Raw genomic sequence first — 15,676 nt, 5'->3', positions numbered from 1 at the left:
AAAGGCCAAATTCCCAGTGGGATGAAACATTGGGTGGCAAGGAGCCAAACAGTGTCCCGGGCTGGGCTTCCCTTACATCAGAGAAACCCACCAGCCGCTGGAACATGGGCTCTGGGGGCAGTAACCTGGGCCTTCCTGAGCACAGCATCGAGGACAAGCATTGCAGCCATGGGGGGCTGTTTCAGGAGGGCTGTAAGGCAATTGCTTCAGTGAGACAATCTTGGGGTGCTGCTGGGGTCAGAGGAAGTGTCCTGGGACCAGTGTCATGGATTTACACACGCCAGACAATGTAACATGGTCTGACCCTGCTAAGAATGTTGGGTTCAAGTGAATGTTTCCAATGAGTCTTTTGTTAGTTCTTTGGTTACAGGTCTGGCTGGTGCTTCCAGAGAGGGACCCCTACCCCAATTCACACCTCTCAGTTATACCCCTGACACTCATCACCCAACCCAAGTCAATCACTAAATTCTGGTTGGCAGCATCTTGATTTCTTGCTGGGTTTCACTGGAGCTGGGCTGGCTGCCTCTGATGTTCCCTTATTCTCCTGGGATTGTCTCCTTGGCCCTTATCACCTCCATTCTGCTCATATCTGCTGAATTCCAAGACTGTTGTGTTAGCAGCATCATTTTATCAAAAGTTTATGTTTGGTCAGCTCTTACGGCCTAAAGCTTTGGCTGCTTCAGGTGCTAATGCTGAACGAGCAGTGCTAAAGGAGACTGTTCAGCTAGGAGAATACAGTTCAGCAATTTCTGCTGTAGTGTCAGCACTGAGCTGCCCGGGACCCCCGTGCCTTCATCTGGTCCTGCGGTTCTTCACGCTCCCTATATTCCCACACGCTCCCTGTATTCCCGCACACTCCCTGTATTTCCGCATGTTCCCTGTATTCCTACACTTGCCTGTATTCCCGCACCCTCTCTGTATTCCCACGCTTGCCTGTATTCCCGCACACTTTCCCTGTATTCCCGCACACTCCCTGTATCTCCACACGTTCCCTGTATTCCTACATGTTCCCTGTATTCCCGCATTTTCCCTCTATTCGTACCCGTTCCCGCAGCCCGGCCGCGCTCGCTCGCGGCCGGCTCAGGGGAGCGTGTCGGTCCGTGTGGGCAGAGCCAGCCGTGTTCGAGCCGTGCCTCACGGACACAGCGTGAGCGGGCAAAGGTCACCGCGCCGCCCCGCCGCCATGCCCCGCCGCCGCCGTGCGGATCGGTTCCTCCTTCGCCCGGGACCGGCGGGGGAAGCGCGGGGTGAGTGCCGGGCAGTGTGAGCCGTGCCAGGCTGGGGAGCTGGGGACAGCCCTGCGAGAGGCACCGCCATGGCCCGGCAGGAGCGGGACAGGGGCGAGGCAGAGCAGAAGGTAGCTGGCATCTCCCGGAGGTTCACCTTCTTGGATGGCGCCCAGCCCCGAGCGGGCGGCCCGGCCCGCGGCTCCCATCTCTGGCCAGCCACGCTGGAGCGTTTCCATACGCCGCAGAAGATGGACACCAACAAAAGCACCAACTGGAGCAGGCACAGCCTGGGGAGCTGGGGTAGGGCTTCAGGCAGGTTCTCCGTTAGCCCCAGCAGTACCCGGAGGAAGGAGCTGAAGGAAATCCTCCTGCAGAGCAACAGCCCTGGCAGCACCTTGCGGTTTGCCACTGCCCAGAAGACATCCAGCAGCAGCAGTGTTCCTGCAGGGCTGCACCAAGAGCAGAAGCCTGAGCAGAGCTCTGATCTGCTGCCCCTTGTCCTTGATCCCCTGGAGCACGCGTGGCTGCTGACGGTGGCCGAGGGCGATGCGGACAGCATCATCAAGCTGCTGGACCTGGATCCCAGCCTGCTGACCAGGAGAGACTTTGTGACAGGCTTCACCGCTCTCCACTGGCTTGCCAAGCATGGCCACCATGAGAGCTTCATCCAGGTCATCTCCCACGCCCAGAAGAAAGGCTACCCTGTGAACATGAACATCCCCACAGCCAGCGGCGGGCTCACCCCTTTGCACCTGGCTGCCTTGCAGGGACACGAGGTGCTCATCAAGGTGCTGGTGGGAGCTTACGGGGCAGACACCACCTGCAGGGACCACAATGGGCGCAAGGCTTGGCAGTACCTGCCAGCACACACCTCCAGGGACCTGAAGGAGCTGGCAGGGGCCTTGGAGGAGGATTTGGTCCAGCTGCACTCTCACAACACCAACAACAACTGTAAGTCATCCAGAGAGGCTGGGGCAGGGCAGGACTGTGTGGACTCTGGGGCTGAGGGAAAAGCTGCCCAGCACTCCTGGGGCCTGTCGACCCTGCGAGGCTTTGTTAGACAGGCCTTTGCTTTCTTCCATGAGCGCTGAAGCTCTCCTGCCTCCATTCACCAGTAAACCCATGCTGGATAGCAGCTGGAAAAGCCTGCAGGGCGCTGAGAACTTGGCTACTCAAAATCCTGCCCAAGTGAGGGTTAAGCCATGGCACCATGGCCACCCTGGGTCTTGTGGTCTTTTGGGGCCATTCCAGTGGGTGTGCAAAGCACCATGGCCATTGGGAGCAGTACCTTGGGACAGCCCTTCCAAAAAACTGCCTGTCTGCAGAGGGGATTGTGCTCTGTGCCCCCATGGATGGGGACTCCTTGCTGCATCCCAACAGATCACCATGGTCGGGGCTCACGTGTCAGCTGTGCTGTGGGGAGCTGCTCCAACACCCTGCTTGCCCACCATGGATGGTCAGGAGGATGCTGACCCACCATGTGTGGATTTCATGCTGCAAACACCTTCCAGCTTCCTCTGAGATCTCCTGATCTCTGCCATATGCACCTTCTCTGGGTTGATGTTTATTTATGACAGCTGATTATAAAGCTGATTCTCAGTGGAGTAAGGGCTAAGGGCCCTGTTAGAAGAGTCCAGGCCAAGAAAAGCCTTTCAAAATGCAAAACAACTCACACTGGCAGCCCTTCCCTTGAGATCCCCCTCCCAGGAAGCCTGAAATGCTCATCCTCATTAGGAATGGGGGCCAGAGCAAAGGAGGCAGGAAGGACACAAGGGAGGCTGCACGTGGTGGCCCCTGTGGGGATTAGAGTTCAGGAACAGCTCTGCAAAGATGATTCATCCTCAGAAACTGTGGAAAAGGTATGTGAAGTCTGTGAGATTGAGATTATTTTTATTGCTACTGAGGTCATGCTCAAAAATGAAACTCTGATGAACATTGCTGCAGCAGCATAACAGTGCATGTATGTCTGTCACTGCATTAAAACGGCAAAGGCTCTGCTCGCCTCTTTGTGTTTTGTTCACCAAGTGAAGTTCTGCCCTGATGATTTCAACTTGCTTTTTACATTCTCAAAAGCCAGTACTGCTTCAAAATATCTTCAGAAAAACAACAGCCCCTTCCTCTTTCTAATCAGCACGAGACTATTCCTATGCCCTGAAATAGCAGTTGTGTTTCAGAAGTGGTTCTCAGACAGGAACTGGGGAGTTTCTGTTCCCCAGGGCAGCCCTTGCAGGGACAACTCCTTTAGGGGGGCAGTTGTGCTTTTCTTTCCAGCTGCCTTTCAGGAGGCCTGCAGGGTGACTGAGGCACTCAGGGTGATCTGGCCTGGCTACACAGGTGCATTTGCATCTTGATGCAGAAAGATACACAAAGACACACAGGTGACTTCCTCTGGGGAACTAGAGCTGGGGGCTTTCACAGATCCTGAGCAAACTCCAGTTTTATTCAGACTGTGTTTTGAAATGCTGCTTGGACACCAAACTAACCCAGTCCACAGTAATGCCGTGTGGAAGAGCAGCCTCCACGAGTGAGCAGGGATCTAGTGACTGGATAATGCCCAGTCCAGGTGCCTGGGTGGATATAAAGATGTGTCTGGACATCTTAATCCCTGAGATCAGTAGCAGATACATACAAAACACACTGGAACTAGGTTTAATGCCCAGTCTACAATGCTTTAGCTCTAATAGATTGAAGATGTTGGCAATGCAGCTCCTTCTGGAACTGCTGTGGCCATGTCCATGCCATGGGAGAGCAGGCTGGCTTCCCACCAGTCTGTTCATGCCAGCACAAACTCTATGAACAGCACTGGTGTCAAGCTCTGGTAACCAAAATGCTGTTGATAAGACAGACAGGACTGACAAAATATTTTTTTTTACCTATTAGTCTTCTGTTACCCTTTTACAGCTGTCAGGGAAGGGGCACAGGATGGCTCTTACATCCTCCTCTGAGTAAGGCACAGAGTAAACAGTGGAATTGAGAATTTCCTTGAAGGAGCCATTTCCTTGGCAATAGTACCTGTGACTGAGTCATGCTCCACCCAGAAACATGGACTTAAATGTTCCATTTGCAAGTAAAATTTGGCTGACAAATGCTGCGCCTAAATACCACAACATGATTTTCAGTTATTACCTCCTGTTGAGAGATAACCAAAACCCCCTAAAGAAAGCTTTTGCCCTCATCCTTTGGTCATGGGTTTGACCCAGTATTCTGTGCTGAGACAAATTAGGTGGGGACTTCAGAGCAGAACCAGAACTCTGCTTCTCTAGATGTGTTACAACATCCTCACCATGTCACCCCCTGCCCTGGGTGGGTCCCTTTCCACTGAGCAAAAAAAAAAAACTCCTTCCAGTGAGCCACCCCTTTGTCTCACTCGGTTCATTTTCATACCTACAGAAAGGCAGCTGATTTGGATACAGAGACATGTTTAGAAAAATATTCCTCAAGTATACAATCAGCTCCAACTTTGCTTTTCACTCAGAAAACAAAGCATATCCACCAAAATCAATGGACTACAATATCCAATTTTTTTTTTCTCTTTAAAGCTTCTGTTGATGTGTTTTCATGTCTTAGCTCAGTTCTGCAGAGATTCCTGATCCCCTCACAGGGAGGAGAGGGCAAAGAGAGCTGCCACAGACAACAGAAAACATTCAAACCCAGAGATATTTGTTTGGTTAAGGTTCTGCAGAGGATTGATTTTAACCCAAGTTCAATTTGTACTAAATTAACTTTGTGTTATCCCTTAATGTCCAGCTTTTAAAGCAGATTCAAATAGGGAAAATAATACAAGGAGTTATTTTCCAAAACAGTTCCTTAGTAGAAGCTACTTCCACCTAATAAAAATATTAGTCATGATAGTAATAGGGAAACTTTCTAATAAATAGTAATAAATTGTCCAATCTGTTGCTCAGGAAAGTTTTCCCACAAATGCCATGGAAAAAACTGTCTCTTTCCATTCTCAAGCCCATAAAATTGCTGTTTTCCTCCTCAGCCAGATCCCCATAGCACAATTACAGAAACTCTGTGAGCAGCTTTGCCTGCCAGCAGTGATGTGGAGGCTGGAGGAGGTAAGCTGGATGCCAAGGCAGAACTCCAGTCCTCAGCAGTGCTGTTATTTCCTGAACACGCACTTCAAAGAGTGCAGAAAAGCTTTAAAAATCATTGAGGTCAGAGTGGCTGCAGCACACGAGCCTCTGTTCCAACACCTCTGGCACTGCTGCTTGCTGCTTTCCTGCTGCAGTGACTTACTGCTTCCCCCTGACGATGGAGCCCAGACTCTTCCCAGACAGGATAAGGAGCTAGAGGATACTGCTGAAGTATCCTGAGGTTGGTAAAAATCCCAGCCTTGCTCACCCTTACAGAACCCTGCAGCACACCTTAGGAAGGAGGCACCTCATGACCTCTGAGTGAGATGTGTATTTCTCTGAGCATTTTCCTGTTTGGCACATGCTGCACCCAGTTATTTGCTCAAAGTTGCAATACAAAAGGCATAAATCTATTTACCCTCAGTGTGAAAAGCAGCAACCCAGAAGGCATGGCAGCCTGAAGCTTCCTCAGGAAGTGCCTCTCAGGACAGACCCACGAGGCTGGGGCAGAATTCAGGAATGAAGCAGCACCTTGGCAGCCCTCAGTGTCAGGATGGGCTTGGCCACAGCCCAGGACAGGCTCACAGCAGCAGGGATTTCCTGGTGACCAGAGCAGCCACCCCAGCTCAGAGCAGTGTACAGAGAGGACTGGGTGCAGAGCCACAGCTCCTCCTCCACTTCCCTGCAGTAAATTGATTTCACAGGCCCCAGCAGAGAATACCAGCACAGGGGAGCTGGAGTGCCAGAGACCTTTAATCCTCTTTTTCCTCTCACTTTTTTTAAACAGCTGCAAACTTACCTTTTGAGCCCCATCTTAAATTTCTACCTGTCTGCTGAGAATGTTTCATACTAAGGTGCACTTGTGGTTGGTGTTGATTTATCAAACCAACACAGACTCCCCAACAAAACTCATGTTATTTAATATTCTAGGGAGTACACAGACATTATGCACTGCACTCTACAGTACTGCATTTTGCAAGAGATTTTCTTCAGGTCTGATTTTGACTTTTTTTAAAATTGGTACTTTGCTCCTGAAGGTTTACAGTCAGTGAAAAGGAAGACAGAGCCTACTCTACCTGAACAGCTACCAAGGTTCCTCATATTAAGTGAGACTATAACTAACATTAACATTAATTTGATTGTTACGATCCCACCACATCCATATGAAATAATTTCCAAAACCAAAGTCATTCAGGTCCATATTTATTAGTAAGCCTGTGCAGTGCCAATGCTCACGGTGATGCCTGAAAGAACACTAATAGAACACAGTCTCCATGTTTCAGATACAAAGATTTTCCCAGTTAACATCAACATCCCAGACCAGCTTATAAAAACCCCACACTGGGGACTGCACTCCAGCACCACAGAAGGAATGACTTGAGGCTGTTATGGATCTGACACAGAAAGACCAATGTTCATTAGAGCTCCTGGGACAGTCTCTCTTACAAGCCCAGTTTGGTCCTCCTCCAGTGTCTCCTTTTGGAGTTGTACCTAAGACAAAAGCAGAGTGAATTAGCAAAGTGCACACACACATTTGTTAAACATGAAAGCAGAACAGCACATGGAAGAAGTCTCTTCCATGAAAGCACATTAACTTCTGAGCATGTACTTGTCCATGTTAAGAACAAATGCTTTCACCAGGGTGTGGGTGAAAGCACAGTGTTAACAGAGTTGCTCTCAGCAGGAAAATGGCAGCACTCCCACAGCAGGAAGCACTGCAATTGCAGCCTGCTTTAACACAAAGCTTGGACAGAACCCACGGCCCAGCTGCTCAAGCCAGGAGACAAAAATCCATGATTTTTTCCTATGGTCAAGTATTTCAGAGTACTGCAATTCAGCTGAAACAGAACCCAGCTGTAACCTGGCACGTGGCAGACAAGCATCCAGCTGAGTGCAAGAACCAAGGATCCCACCTAGAAACAAGCTGGGAGCAGCTACAGAACAGAACCCAGCAATGCTGTGCTGGGTCACTGCCTGTGCCAGCCAGTGCTGCTGCTGCTGCTCTCCTCACTGCTTAGGACTAAGAGAGAAAGAGGGAAATCTGCTGCCTTCAAAAGCCCAGATGAAGGTGTGTATGAAATAAAAATATGCTGCAGTTTTCAACCAGAGGGCTTGGACAAGCATGACCATGCATGCCACATGTGCACCCAGTGTGTCACAGCACTCAGCATTTCCCTAAGCACAGTGCTCGAGAACAAACACAACAGGAAAGCAAGGAACTATGACAAACTAATTCTACAGTCAGGTGCCAAGCATTTCATACTATCAATCTGACTTCCCATACACCCAACAAGTCCTTTGCTTCCTTTGCTCCCTGAACTCCAGAGCACCCATGCTCAGGATCCATTCCTTGAAAATGCAGGAACCCAAAGGGGCACCTTTGAGAGAAGACAGGTATTGCGAAAGGGAACGTCAGGAACAGAGAAGCTACCAGGGAACAAAATCTGGAATAAATCATCCACACGTACAGTTCAGGTTTCCACTTTACACATAGCGCTGTTGAACGTGTGTGGACACCCACAGAGCACCGGTGCAAAACCGCTACAGAAAAAAATGGCACGGAAGCCTCGGCTGCCCTCCCATCCCTGCAGGGCCTCCCGGGCACAAACAGCGCCTTGGCCGGCACACACTGCTCTCCGGCCGGCACAAGCGCCAGCAGCTCCCGCCCTCGGCCCGGCCCGGCCGGCTCAGCCTGCGCGGCCGCAGCTCCTCAGAAGCCCCGGCCGAGCTCCTCACCTGATCTTATTGCCGGTTTTCATGCGAATCCACTGCGGAATGGGCCGGTTCTGCTTCTGCTTCTTGGCGAGGAAGCGTTTGATCTTGAACGTCTTGTGCGACGACTGCAAGAGAGCGCAGCGGTCAGTGCCTCACCCGGCCCCGGCACAGCCGCCAGGCCTCGGCCAGCCGGGAACGCCGCCCCCGGCTCCCTCCCGCTCCCTCTGCCCCGCGGCCCGCCCGCCGGGACCCCCGAGCGCAGCGGCCTCGGGGAGAGGGCTCGGGGCGCGGCGGGAGGGCGCGGATGGCGGCGGATGTCTCACCATGGCGCGGAGCGGTGCAGCGTCCCGGCGATGGCGGCGTCCGAGGAGGCGGAAAGGGCGGAGCGGCGGCGGCGGCGCGGGCGCAGCGCCCCCTGCCGGCCCGGCGGCCCCGCACGCACAGAGGGACGGCGGCGGCCCAGCGAGTTTGTGCGAGTTTATTTGGGTTTAGTACAAAAAACAGCTATGGCTAAAATTCGCTAGCTTGGGAGGACCTGCTACTGGCGAAGTCCCGTTCTGGGCTGTAAAACAATACTTCAAGTTATGAGGGAAGAGGCAGCAGTTCCGAGAGGGCAGGAGTTCAGAAACGTTTCAGACTTGAGTGAAGGGAAGATGCTGGAAAAGAACAGGATGCCCAAACCAGCTACATTTGATGAAAAATAAGCATTTCAATGTAGGGAGACTTTACATGAGAATTTATCAAGTCATATTCAACTATTAAGCCAGCTTATTCATACACTCCAACTTAAGTTACTTTATCCAGAGAACCACTGAAGAGGACGGTCTCTCCCTCCCTAACATGGTTACTGCACTGCCAGATGTTCTGCTCCTTGTGTGCCAAAAGGCTCCTATCCACTGGTACCTCAACAGCCCCAGCCTGGGTTTGTGTCTCAGTGCTAGACTGACACACTTCAGCTTTCACTGCCTCACGCAGGAGCACCACAGGACACAGCAACACCTGTGTTAACTCCAGGCAACTCCAAGCTTGCTCTGCTTAAGTGCATCCAACACTGGCTCTAATTGCCTTAGAGTAGAGCTCTGGCTTTTGATCCAGGTGTCATTTCCTCCTGACCACAACTGATTTATTATCAAACTTAAGGCCATAAAGTCTTTCTATTTCGCAAAGATTCTCTTCTCTGCTGTAGTTAGATGCTGGGAAAATAAGTTCAAATAACTGAAAATATTACAATGAGAACACATTTCAAATTTGGAATCTACAACTGAGTTTCTTTAACCAGAAACATCCAACAGCACAATGCCCCCTTTTCTTCCTTTGTTCCTTGTTCGCTCCGAAGGCACTTCTGGATTGCGTAGTACATGCTCTTTGGCTGCACAGACAGTCAGAACACATAAGGCTGGCACATCAGTCACTCCTCTTCCTTCGTGTGACTGCTCTCACCCTCTTGTTTCTTTTCCACTCCCTGATCTGGGGGTTTTGCAGCATTGTCTTCATACTGACACAATCTGCTCCGGCTTCGGGCCCCGGGCTGGTACAGCTGCATTGCTGGGCGATCCTGAAATAAATCAAAACTATTTAGATTCTTTCAAAACTCCCTGCTCTCAGGGTTATTATGGCATCATTTCTATGGTATTAGAAATGGCTCAAATTCAAACTTTTCAGGCTAAGTTTAATTATTCCACAGTGGTGGCAAAGTAACTTCAATTGTCCCAAATCAAGGTTGTCTCTGTTGAAAAGCAACATCCCTGTTCAAACCACAATGAACACTGCTCAGAGTTGAGGTTATTTGTAACGAGTTTCCTGCTGAGTTCAGCTCTCATCCTCTCAGAAGAGAGGCCAAAGTTTCAAAACCTTGAGTTTCTTTTGGACCTGACAATGTCTTAAGTGATACAGAAAACAAGCACAGAGATATTTCAAAAACAGAATTTGTAGAGTACATAAAATTACACTCAAGTCATTATTTCCTGAACCTAGAGCACACGTCATATTCTAAAAGTTGCAGTTTCCTATTTTAAGGAACCTGTTCAATCACACTCCCACTCTGAGATGCATTTTCAGGCATCATAAGATCAGCAGACACAGATTACTGATACTCTACCAACACCTTAAAGAGACCGCCTATGGCACAAGTCAGCAAATAAAAAAGGGATCAGTGTCTTACAGCTTCACCCATGTTTTCTTGGATTAGTTCTTACATAGTGATAAGAAATACCACTGTTAAGCAAATTTTAGTGCACATTTCTAGCAATGGCAGCGTTTGCTGCAGAACAGGGAGAAGTTTCAACAGAGAAACCATATGGTTATTTCCTTTAAGTGCTTTTATCCTAAAAACCACAGACCCCTAAGAATCAACACATGAATTTAAAGAAATCCAGCACCTTGTTTCTGATACGATCCCTCTTAATTGCATCCTCTTTTTTATCATCTTTGGTTACTTTCTCAGATTTGTCCATGCTGCTGGTAAAGTCTGTAAGATCACTTTTCTTTCCCTTTTCTCTGAGTAAGTCTCTCTCCTTTTTCACCTCTTCCTCTTTTCTTCTAAAAACCTTCTCTTTCTCATAGCGCTCTTTCTGCCTCCGACGCTCCTCTTCTTGGCGCCTCAGTTTCTCTCTCTGTGCTCTCTCATATTCTCTGTCTCTGTCAAAATCTCTATCTCGGTCCCTGTAGTCCTTTACACACTCATCTTCTGATCTGTATGAAAACAAAACTGAAAATTAAGCTCAAAAGATTCATCAAACAGAGCTGGGAGATCAATGTAATAGTGGAGTAAATGTGCAATAGGAAGATGACACACTGGCAGGTACTAGGGAGCTCTTGGGAGGCTGTGATAGCCCAAGTCATGCACGACAGCCAGAGAGGACACTGACCACTAGAGCTTCCCAGCCTAATCTCTTCTGGCTTTGAAAAAACATCTGAATTTGTCTGTCTTATCTGTATTTCTCACATGGCAGAACTGAACCTCAAACAGATCATGGAGCTGTTGAGAATTACATTTTCCACTTTGACTTTTTACAAGAGTTAGAGGAACTGGTAAGTGGAGAACACCTCTCCTCTTGCCATGGTTATAATAATTATCTCATTGCAAGGAGAGTGCTCACAGCCTGCTGCATTCACCTACACATGGACTTCCTTAGTGGAGTTCCTATAATAAGTTGTAAAAATATTAAAATCTGTCCACTAATGAAGAATTTCCAGATAAATCACAAAGCTTTCTGTAATCACGGGGATGTGCACTGGCATAGAGAACACAGCTCATGCCTTATATAAGAAAAAGCATTTGAAAGGAATTTCAAAATATGGTCATGGCAGAGCAGCCTAAGCCTCAGTACAATCAGGAAACAAGTTATAGATACATATATATTTATAGCAAGTACTAGAATACTTTTTTGCCTTCTCTTCTTTTGTCTCCCCATCAGATCGTTTGGCAGATGCACTACTCGCATTTTTTTCCTCCCTCAGAGTCTCTCTTTCCAGTTTCTTGGACTTTTCTTTTCTCTCCAAGTCTTTTTCATCTTTTTCAGGCTTCTTAAGTAGCTACAAAGAAAACAGAAGTCTCAACTAAAAAGCTCACTCTAACACATATTGTCTGGCACAACACCGAAATTGCATCAAAGGAACCACAGGCCAGTAAGAAGTAAACATTAAAGAAATATTACTGCAAATCACAGTATTTCTAAAAGCTGGAGTGTATGAGTAAGCATTATTCACAGAGCAGACTAGGATTTTTCTCCTAAACCAGGCTGTTTTAGAAAGCTTAAAAATAGTCTCCATTCCATAGTGAATTCACAATCCTGTTTACCGCAGCATGTACAACAGTCACATGACAAAAACTTTAAATATTACTATGAAACAATACAGCATGTAAACCTTTACAATGCCTGCTACTGAATATTACAAAAAATTGGTCATTTACTAACACCAAACTCATATGATTCTTCACACAATACCCAAAGTACATTTTGAGACTGATATACAAATAATAGGGGAAAGGGAGTGTAACAGTTTATAATAAAGAACTGTTCTAGACCTTAATCTTTGGTTCTTCTTTTGATCTGTCTCTTTCTTTTTCTGGGCATCTGTCTACTTTCTTCAATTTTTCTGCTTCTTTTCTCTTCCTTCTCTCCTCTTCTTTCCATTTTCTTCTTTCTTCTTCTCTTTGTCTTTTTCTTTCTAATTCTCTCCTCCTTCTCTCCTCTCTTTTTTCTTCTCTCAGTCTCTGTGTATGTAAAAACAAAGAGAAAGTGTCTCTCCACAGCATACAACATCTCTTTAAGCCATCAAACAACTCACTCAATGCTGCCTCCATTATAAAAGAAAAAAAAAGTCCTGTCATGTCTGTTGTTGTGAACCTGAACATGTTGCAGCAGTATTTTTTTTTACTCATAAGCCTTAATTTGTACTGTCTTAAAAAACTCAAATACATCACTAGGCTCAGCCTTTATCATTAAAATTTTAATTAAATCTGCCCCACCTCTGAGTTTCTCCATTACTAGAAGATCAAATAACATTATGTGCTAGGAGAAAGATCATCTACAAGGACCTCAGCCATATTGCACTAAAAATGGAAGCACTACAATGGAATCTGTTTTGTCAGTGCAAAAAGAGGTGTTTTGCTGTGACCAGAATGTACACAAAGCACCACCATTCCAACACTCTACTCCTTTAAAATATATGAACCAGAAGTTGACAGTTTGGGTCAAAAGCGCCTTCTTCAAAAGGAAGGGCAGAAATGTATCAATATACAATGAGCAAATTGTACTGGCAAACAAGAAAATTCTGGAAGTCTTACCTGTTTATTTTTCAAGAAGTTCAATAAAGGAGTAGTCTTTTTAGCTGGAGAACAGATAAAACAAATATAAATATCTTGCCTTATCCAATACTGCAATACCTACAACAGAGCCCTATATAAAGTGAAGCAGCCTTACACATTCCCCTGCCTGACATTTACATTCCCCTTCTCTCATATACAGCAACACAGCAGTGACACAAATATTCCAAACCTATCTCCAAACAGTGGCAACTATTAGGATTCTATAAATTTCTTTAGGATATTGTTAGGATATCCCTTACATCTATCTCTTCATTCAGTCTGCATTAGGCTTTTTCAGACACTCCCATTTTTAAAGAGATCCCTGTAAGATACTTAAAAAGAGCAACCTGGTCACTTTTTGGTGGTATTTTACCCAACCACACTATCTCAACTTGTGTCTGCATGGAACACCACTGATCACAGCACTGTGCATTAAACACCACTGCATCTCACTGAAATGCAGCCCCTCCACAGCCTGCTCTGGCTAACAAACATCTGCAACAGGAAGGAACTTTGTCATCTAAAACCTAAGCCTACAGAAGAATTTATAGCATGGGAACAAAACAAAATACACAATAATATTAGCCTAAATGTTTAACAAATAGTAAGCAGGCACACAAAAGAATTCAGTCTCCTCCAGGCTGAGGTTCAAATTACAAAACATATTTGTTTCTTTGTGATCTAGGAAAATGTAACTATGGTACTCAGATTTCCATACCTATTAGCTCTTTGTTTCTTGCCTCTATTTCCTCCAACAAAGTTTCAGGAGTGGAGGTTAATTTTTCATCATCTGCACTGTAACTTTCCAAAAACTTCTTGTATTCTGGATCTACACAGAAGAGAAGGGAAAAAAGGGGAGGGAAAAAAAGAAGAGATACTGTAGCATGAAAAGTATTTACATGATGCACTGCTCAGTTACATTTACTTCAGCTGGGCTGTTTATATGCCACCTTTTCATAAGTCAGCAGCTCAAATGAGCTGCTGTATTATGTTTGTCTGGGACAATCATATTTAATGGATTTCTAGCTGACAAAGCAGTGCTCATAAACTTCACATATATTAAGCAAACATCTATTGGTTGAACTATAGTGTCACAGTAAAAACATTACATTTAAATTACTGCTAAGAGTTTCAAGTCTACACATGCAAAAACAAACTAGCTTGCTGTTATACCATCTTCAATAGTTCCAGTTTTGGCATCCTTTTTCTTGCTCTTCTTTTTTGCAGCTTTTTGGAAAGGTGCAAACTCAACTATGGCAGCATATTCCTGACCTGTTGAGAGAAAAAAATACATTAAAATAAAGATGAAACAGATATAAATTCGATTATATTGTCCATATCTAAAGCAGAAAGGTAAGTCTCACAAGAAATATGCAATACTAGAAGAGACTACTTACACAGCATAAAAACATCATTGTATTTAGAAAACCATTTAATAAAAAAATAAACCACTCTACAGAGAGCAGAATTCGTTACCTTAACACTGTCACTATACTAATAAACCAGCAAACACAGGCTGACAAGGACATACTAGATTTAAGATTGCCCATGACTGTCAGTTCCACACCTCAGCAGCACCACACCATGTAATGGCCTCATCCTACAGCCTCTGCATTCATTGTGCAATAAAGAATATTTTAAGTGAATACAACTGAGGCAAATCTCATTTTTTGACAAAGTATAGTACAATGCAACACATTACAAGCAGGCTTTAAAACTTTATCTTCTGACAAGAAGATTTATGGCTGCACGAATGCAGCTGGGTATGGCAAACACAGTGTGCTGTTACACTGCAAACCAGCTCATTTAAAGGACTTAGATGTTATCAGATCTGTGTATGTATGTATTTCTAGAGGTATTGGAACTGGTTTTGAGGCACTAAACCCAAACAAGTCCGACGTGGCTGCTCACACCCACCCCTCCAAAGCTCAGCCAGCAGACAGCACAGACAGCAGGGAAGCAGCAGCATCCATCGAGAGCCGTTCACTTACCTTTGTGATCGACAAAAACGTAGCCGTCGAAGCGATCCCTGAAGAGGACGATGTCTTCCTGGTTCTTGAAGTTGATGTAGGCTCTGGAGAACATGTGCGGGTACAAGCTGCAGAGACACAAACCGAGAGCGCTGCGCTGACGAGGCGGCGGCGCCACTGGGGCCCGGTTGGCGGTAGCGGCGGCTCCCGGGAGCGCCCGGACCGGGCAGGCGGCCGTACCTGGAGTCGTTGGCGAAGAACTCGAAGTAGTCGTGCTCGGGCAGAGGCTGCAGGTGCTCCTCCAGCTGCTCCTTCGTCAGGCTGGGCGGCAGCCGGCGGATCACCACCTGCGGCACGGCAGGAGCGGCGCTCAGGGCGGCGGCAGCGCCCGGGACGAGTCATTACCGCGCCTCCCCCGACACGTCCCGTCCCAGGAGGGCCCCGCAAGCGGCCCGTTAGCGGGGCAAGGTCCCGTTACAGAGGGAGGAGGGGCCCGTTACAGAGGGTGAGCCCCGTTACCGGGGAGGGCGCCGTTCCCGGCAGCGCGCAGGCCCCACCTTGCTGAGCGTCTCCTTCTTGTCCTTGGGCCGCTCCAGGCGATCGAGCTCGGCGGTGCCGGCTCTGCCGTCCGTGCCGGCGGCGGGGCCCGAGCCCGGTCCGGCGGGCAGCAGCACGCCCGGCCCGGCGGAGGCCCCGCGCCGCTCCTTGGGCCTGGCATTCTCCTTGTCCTCCTTCATCCCGATCCCGATCCCGACTCCGGCCCGGGCTGCGCCCCGCGCGCCCAGTCACCGCCGCCTCTCGCGAGACTGCGCCTTAAAGGCGCCGCTGCCTTCGCCGGACTACCACTCCCAGCGTGCACCGCGCCCGCCGCCG

The 15,676-nt window shown here is 47.7% G+C and overlaps 3 protein-coding genes and 1 non-coding gene across 4 annotated transcripts; 1 reads left to right on the top strand and 3 right to left on the bottom strand.

The window, feature by feature from the left end:
- Positions 1-1,315: 1,315 nt before the first annotated feature.
- SOWAHD (sosondowah ankyrin repeat domain family member D) lies at positions 1,316-3,206 on the top strand. The gene has a single exon (XM_054289603.1). It carries the CDS (start codon positions 1,316-1,318, stop codon positions 2,318-2,320), a length of 1,005 nt encoding a protein of 334 aa, XP_054145578.1. The 3' UTR covers positions 2,321-3,206.
- A 3,289-nt stretch (positions 3,207-6,495) lies between these two features.
- On the bottom strand, positions 6,496-8,456 carry RPL39 (ribosomal protein L39). The gene is made up of 3 exons (XM_054289612.1): positions 8,347-8,456; positions 8,045-8,148; positions 6,496-6,799 (listed from the first exon to the last, which is right to left on the bottom strand). Exons 1-3 carry the CDS (start codon positions 8,347-8,349, stop codon positions 6,751-6,753), a joined length of 156 nt encoding a protein of 51 aa, XP_054145587.1. The 5' UTR covers positions 8,350-8,456; the 3' UTR covers positions 6,496-6,750.
- Positions 6,916-7,043, bottom strand: LOC128946009 (small nucleolar RNA SNORA69). Its single transcript, XR_008483916.1, has one exon. It is a non-coding gene; the product is annotated as a small nucleolar RNA SNORA69 (small nucleolar RNA).
- Positions 8,457-8,888: 432 nt separating the features above from the next.
- On the bottom strand, positions 8,889-15,555 carry UPF3B (UPF3B regulator of nonsense mediated mRNA decay). Its single transcript, XM_054289597.1, has 10 exons — positions 15,361-15,555; positions 15,044-15,150; positions 14,825-14,931; positions 14,007-14,105; positions 13,552-13,662; positions 12,813-12,856; positions 12,051-12,239; positions 11,406-11,557; positions 10,402-10,714; positions 8,889-9,578 (listed from the first exon to the last, which is right to left on the bottom strand). The coding sequence occupies exons 1-10, from the start codon at positions 15,538-15,540 to the stop codon at positions 9,432-9,434; spliced, it is 1,449 nt and encodes a 482-aa protein (XP_054145572.1). The 5' UTR covers positions 15,541-15,555; the 3' UTR covers positions 8,889-9,431.
- Between the last annotated feature and the right edge of the window lie 121 nt (positions 15,556-15,676).

This window comes from Melozone crissalis, unplaced genomic scaffold, assembly GCF_028551555.1.
Source record: "Melozone crissalis strain CALT ecotype California unplaced genomic scaffold, PUWL_Pcris_2 ptg000068l_1, whole genome shotgun sequence".
In the NCBI taxonomy this organism is placed as follows: Eukaryota; Metazoa; Chordata; class Aves; order Passeriformes; family Passerellidae; genus Melozone; species Melozone crissalis.
Note: the sequence above shows the minus strand (reverse complement) of the source record. Positions and strands in the feature narration are given on the sequence as shown.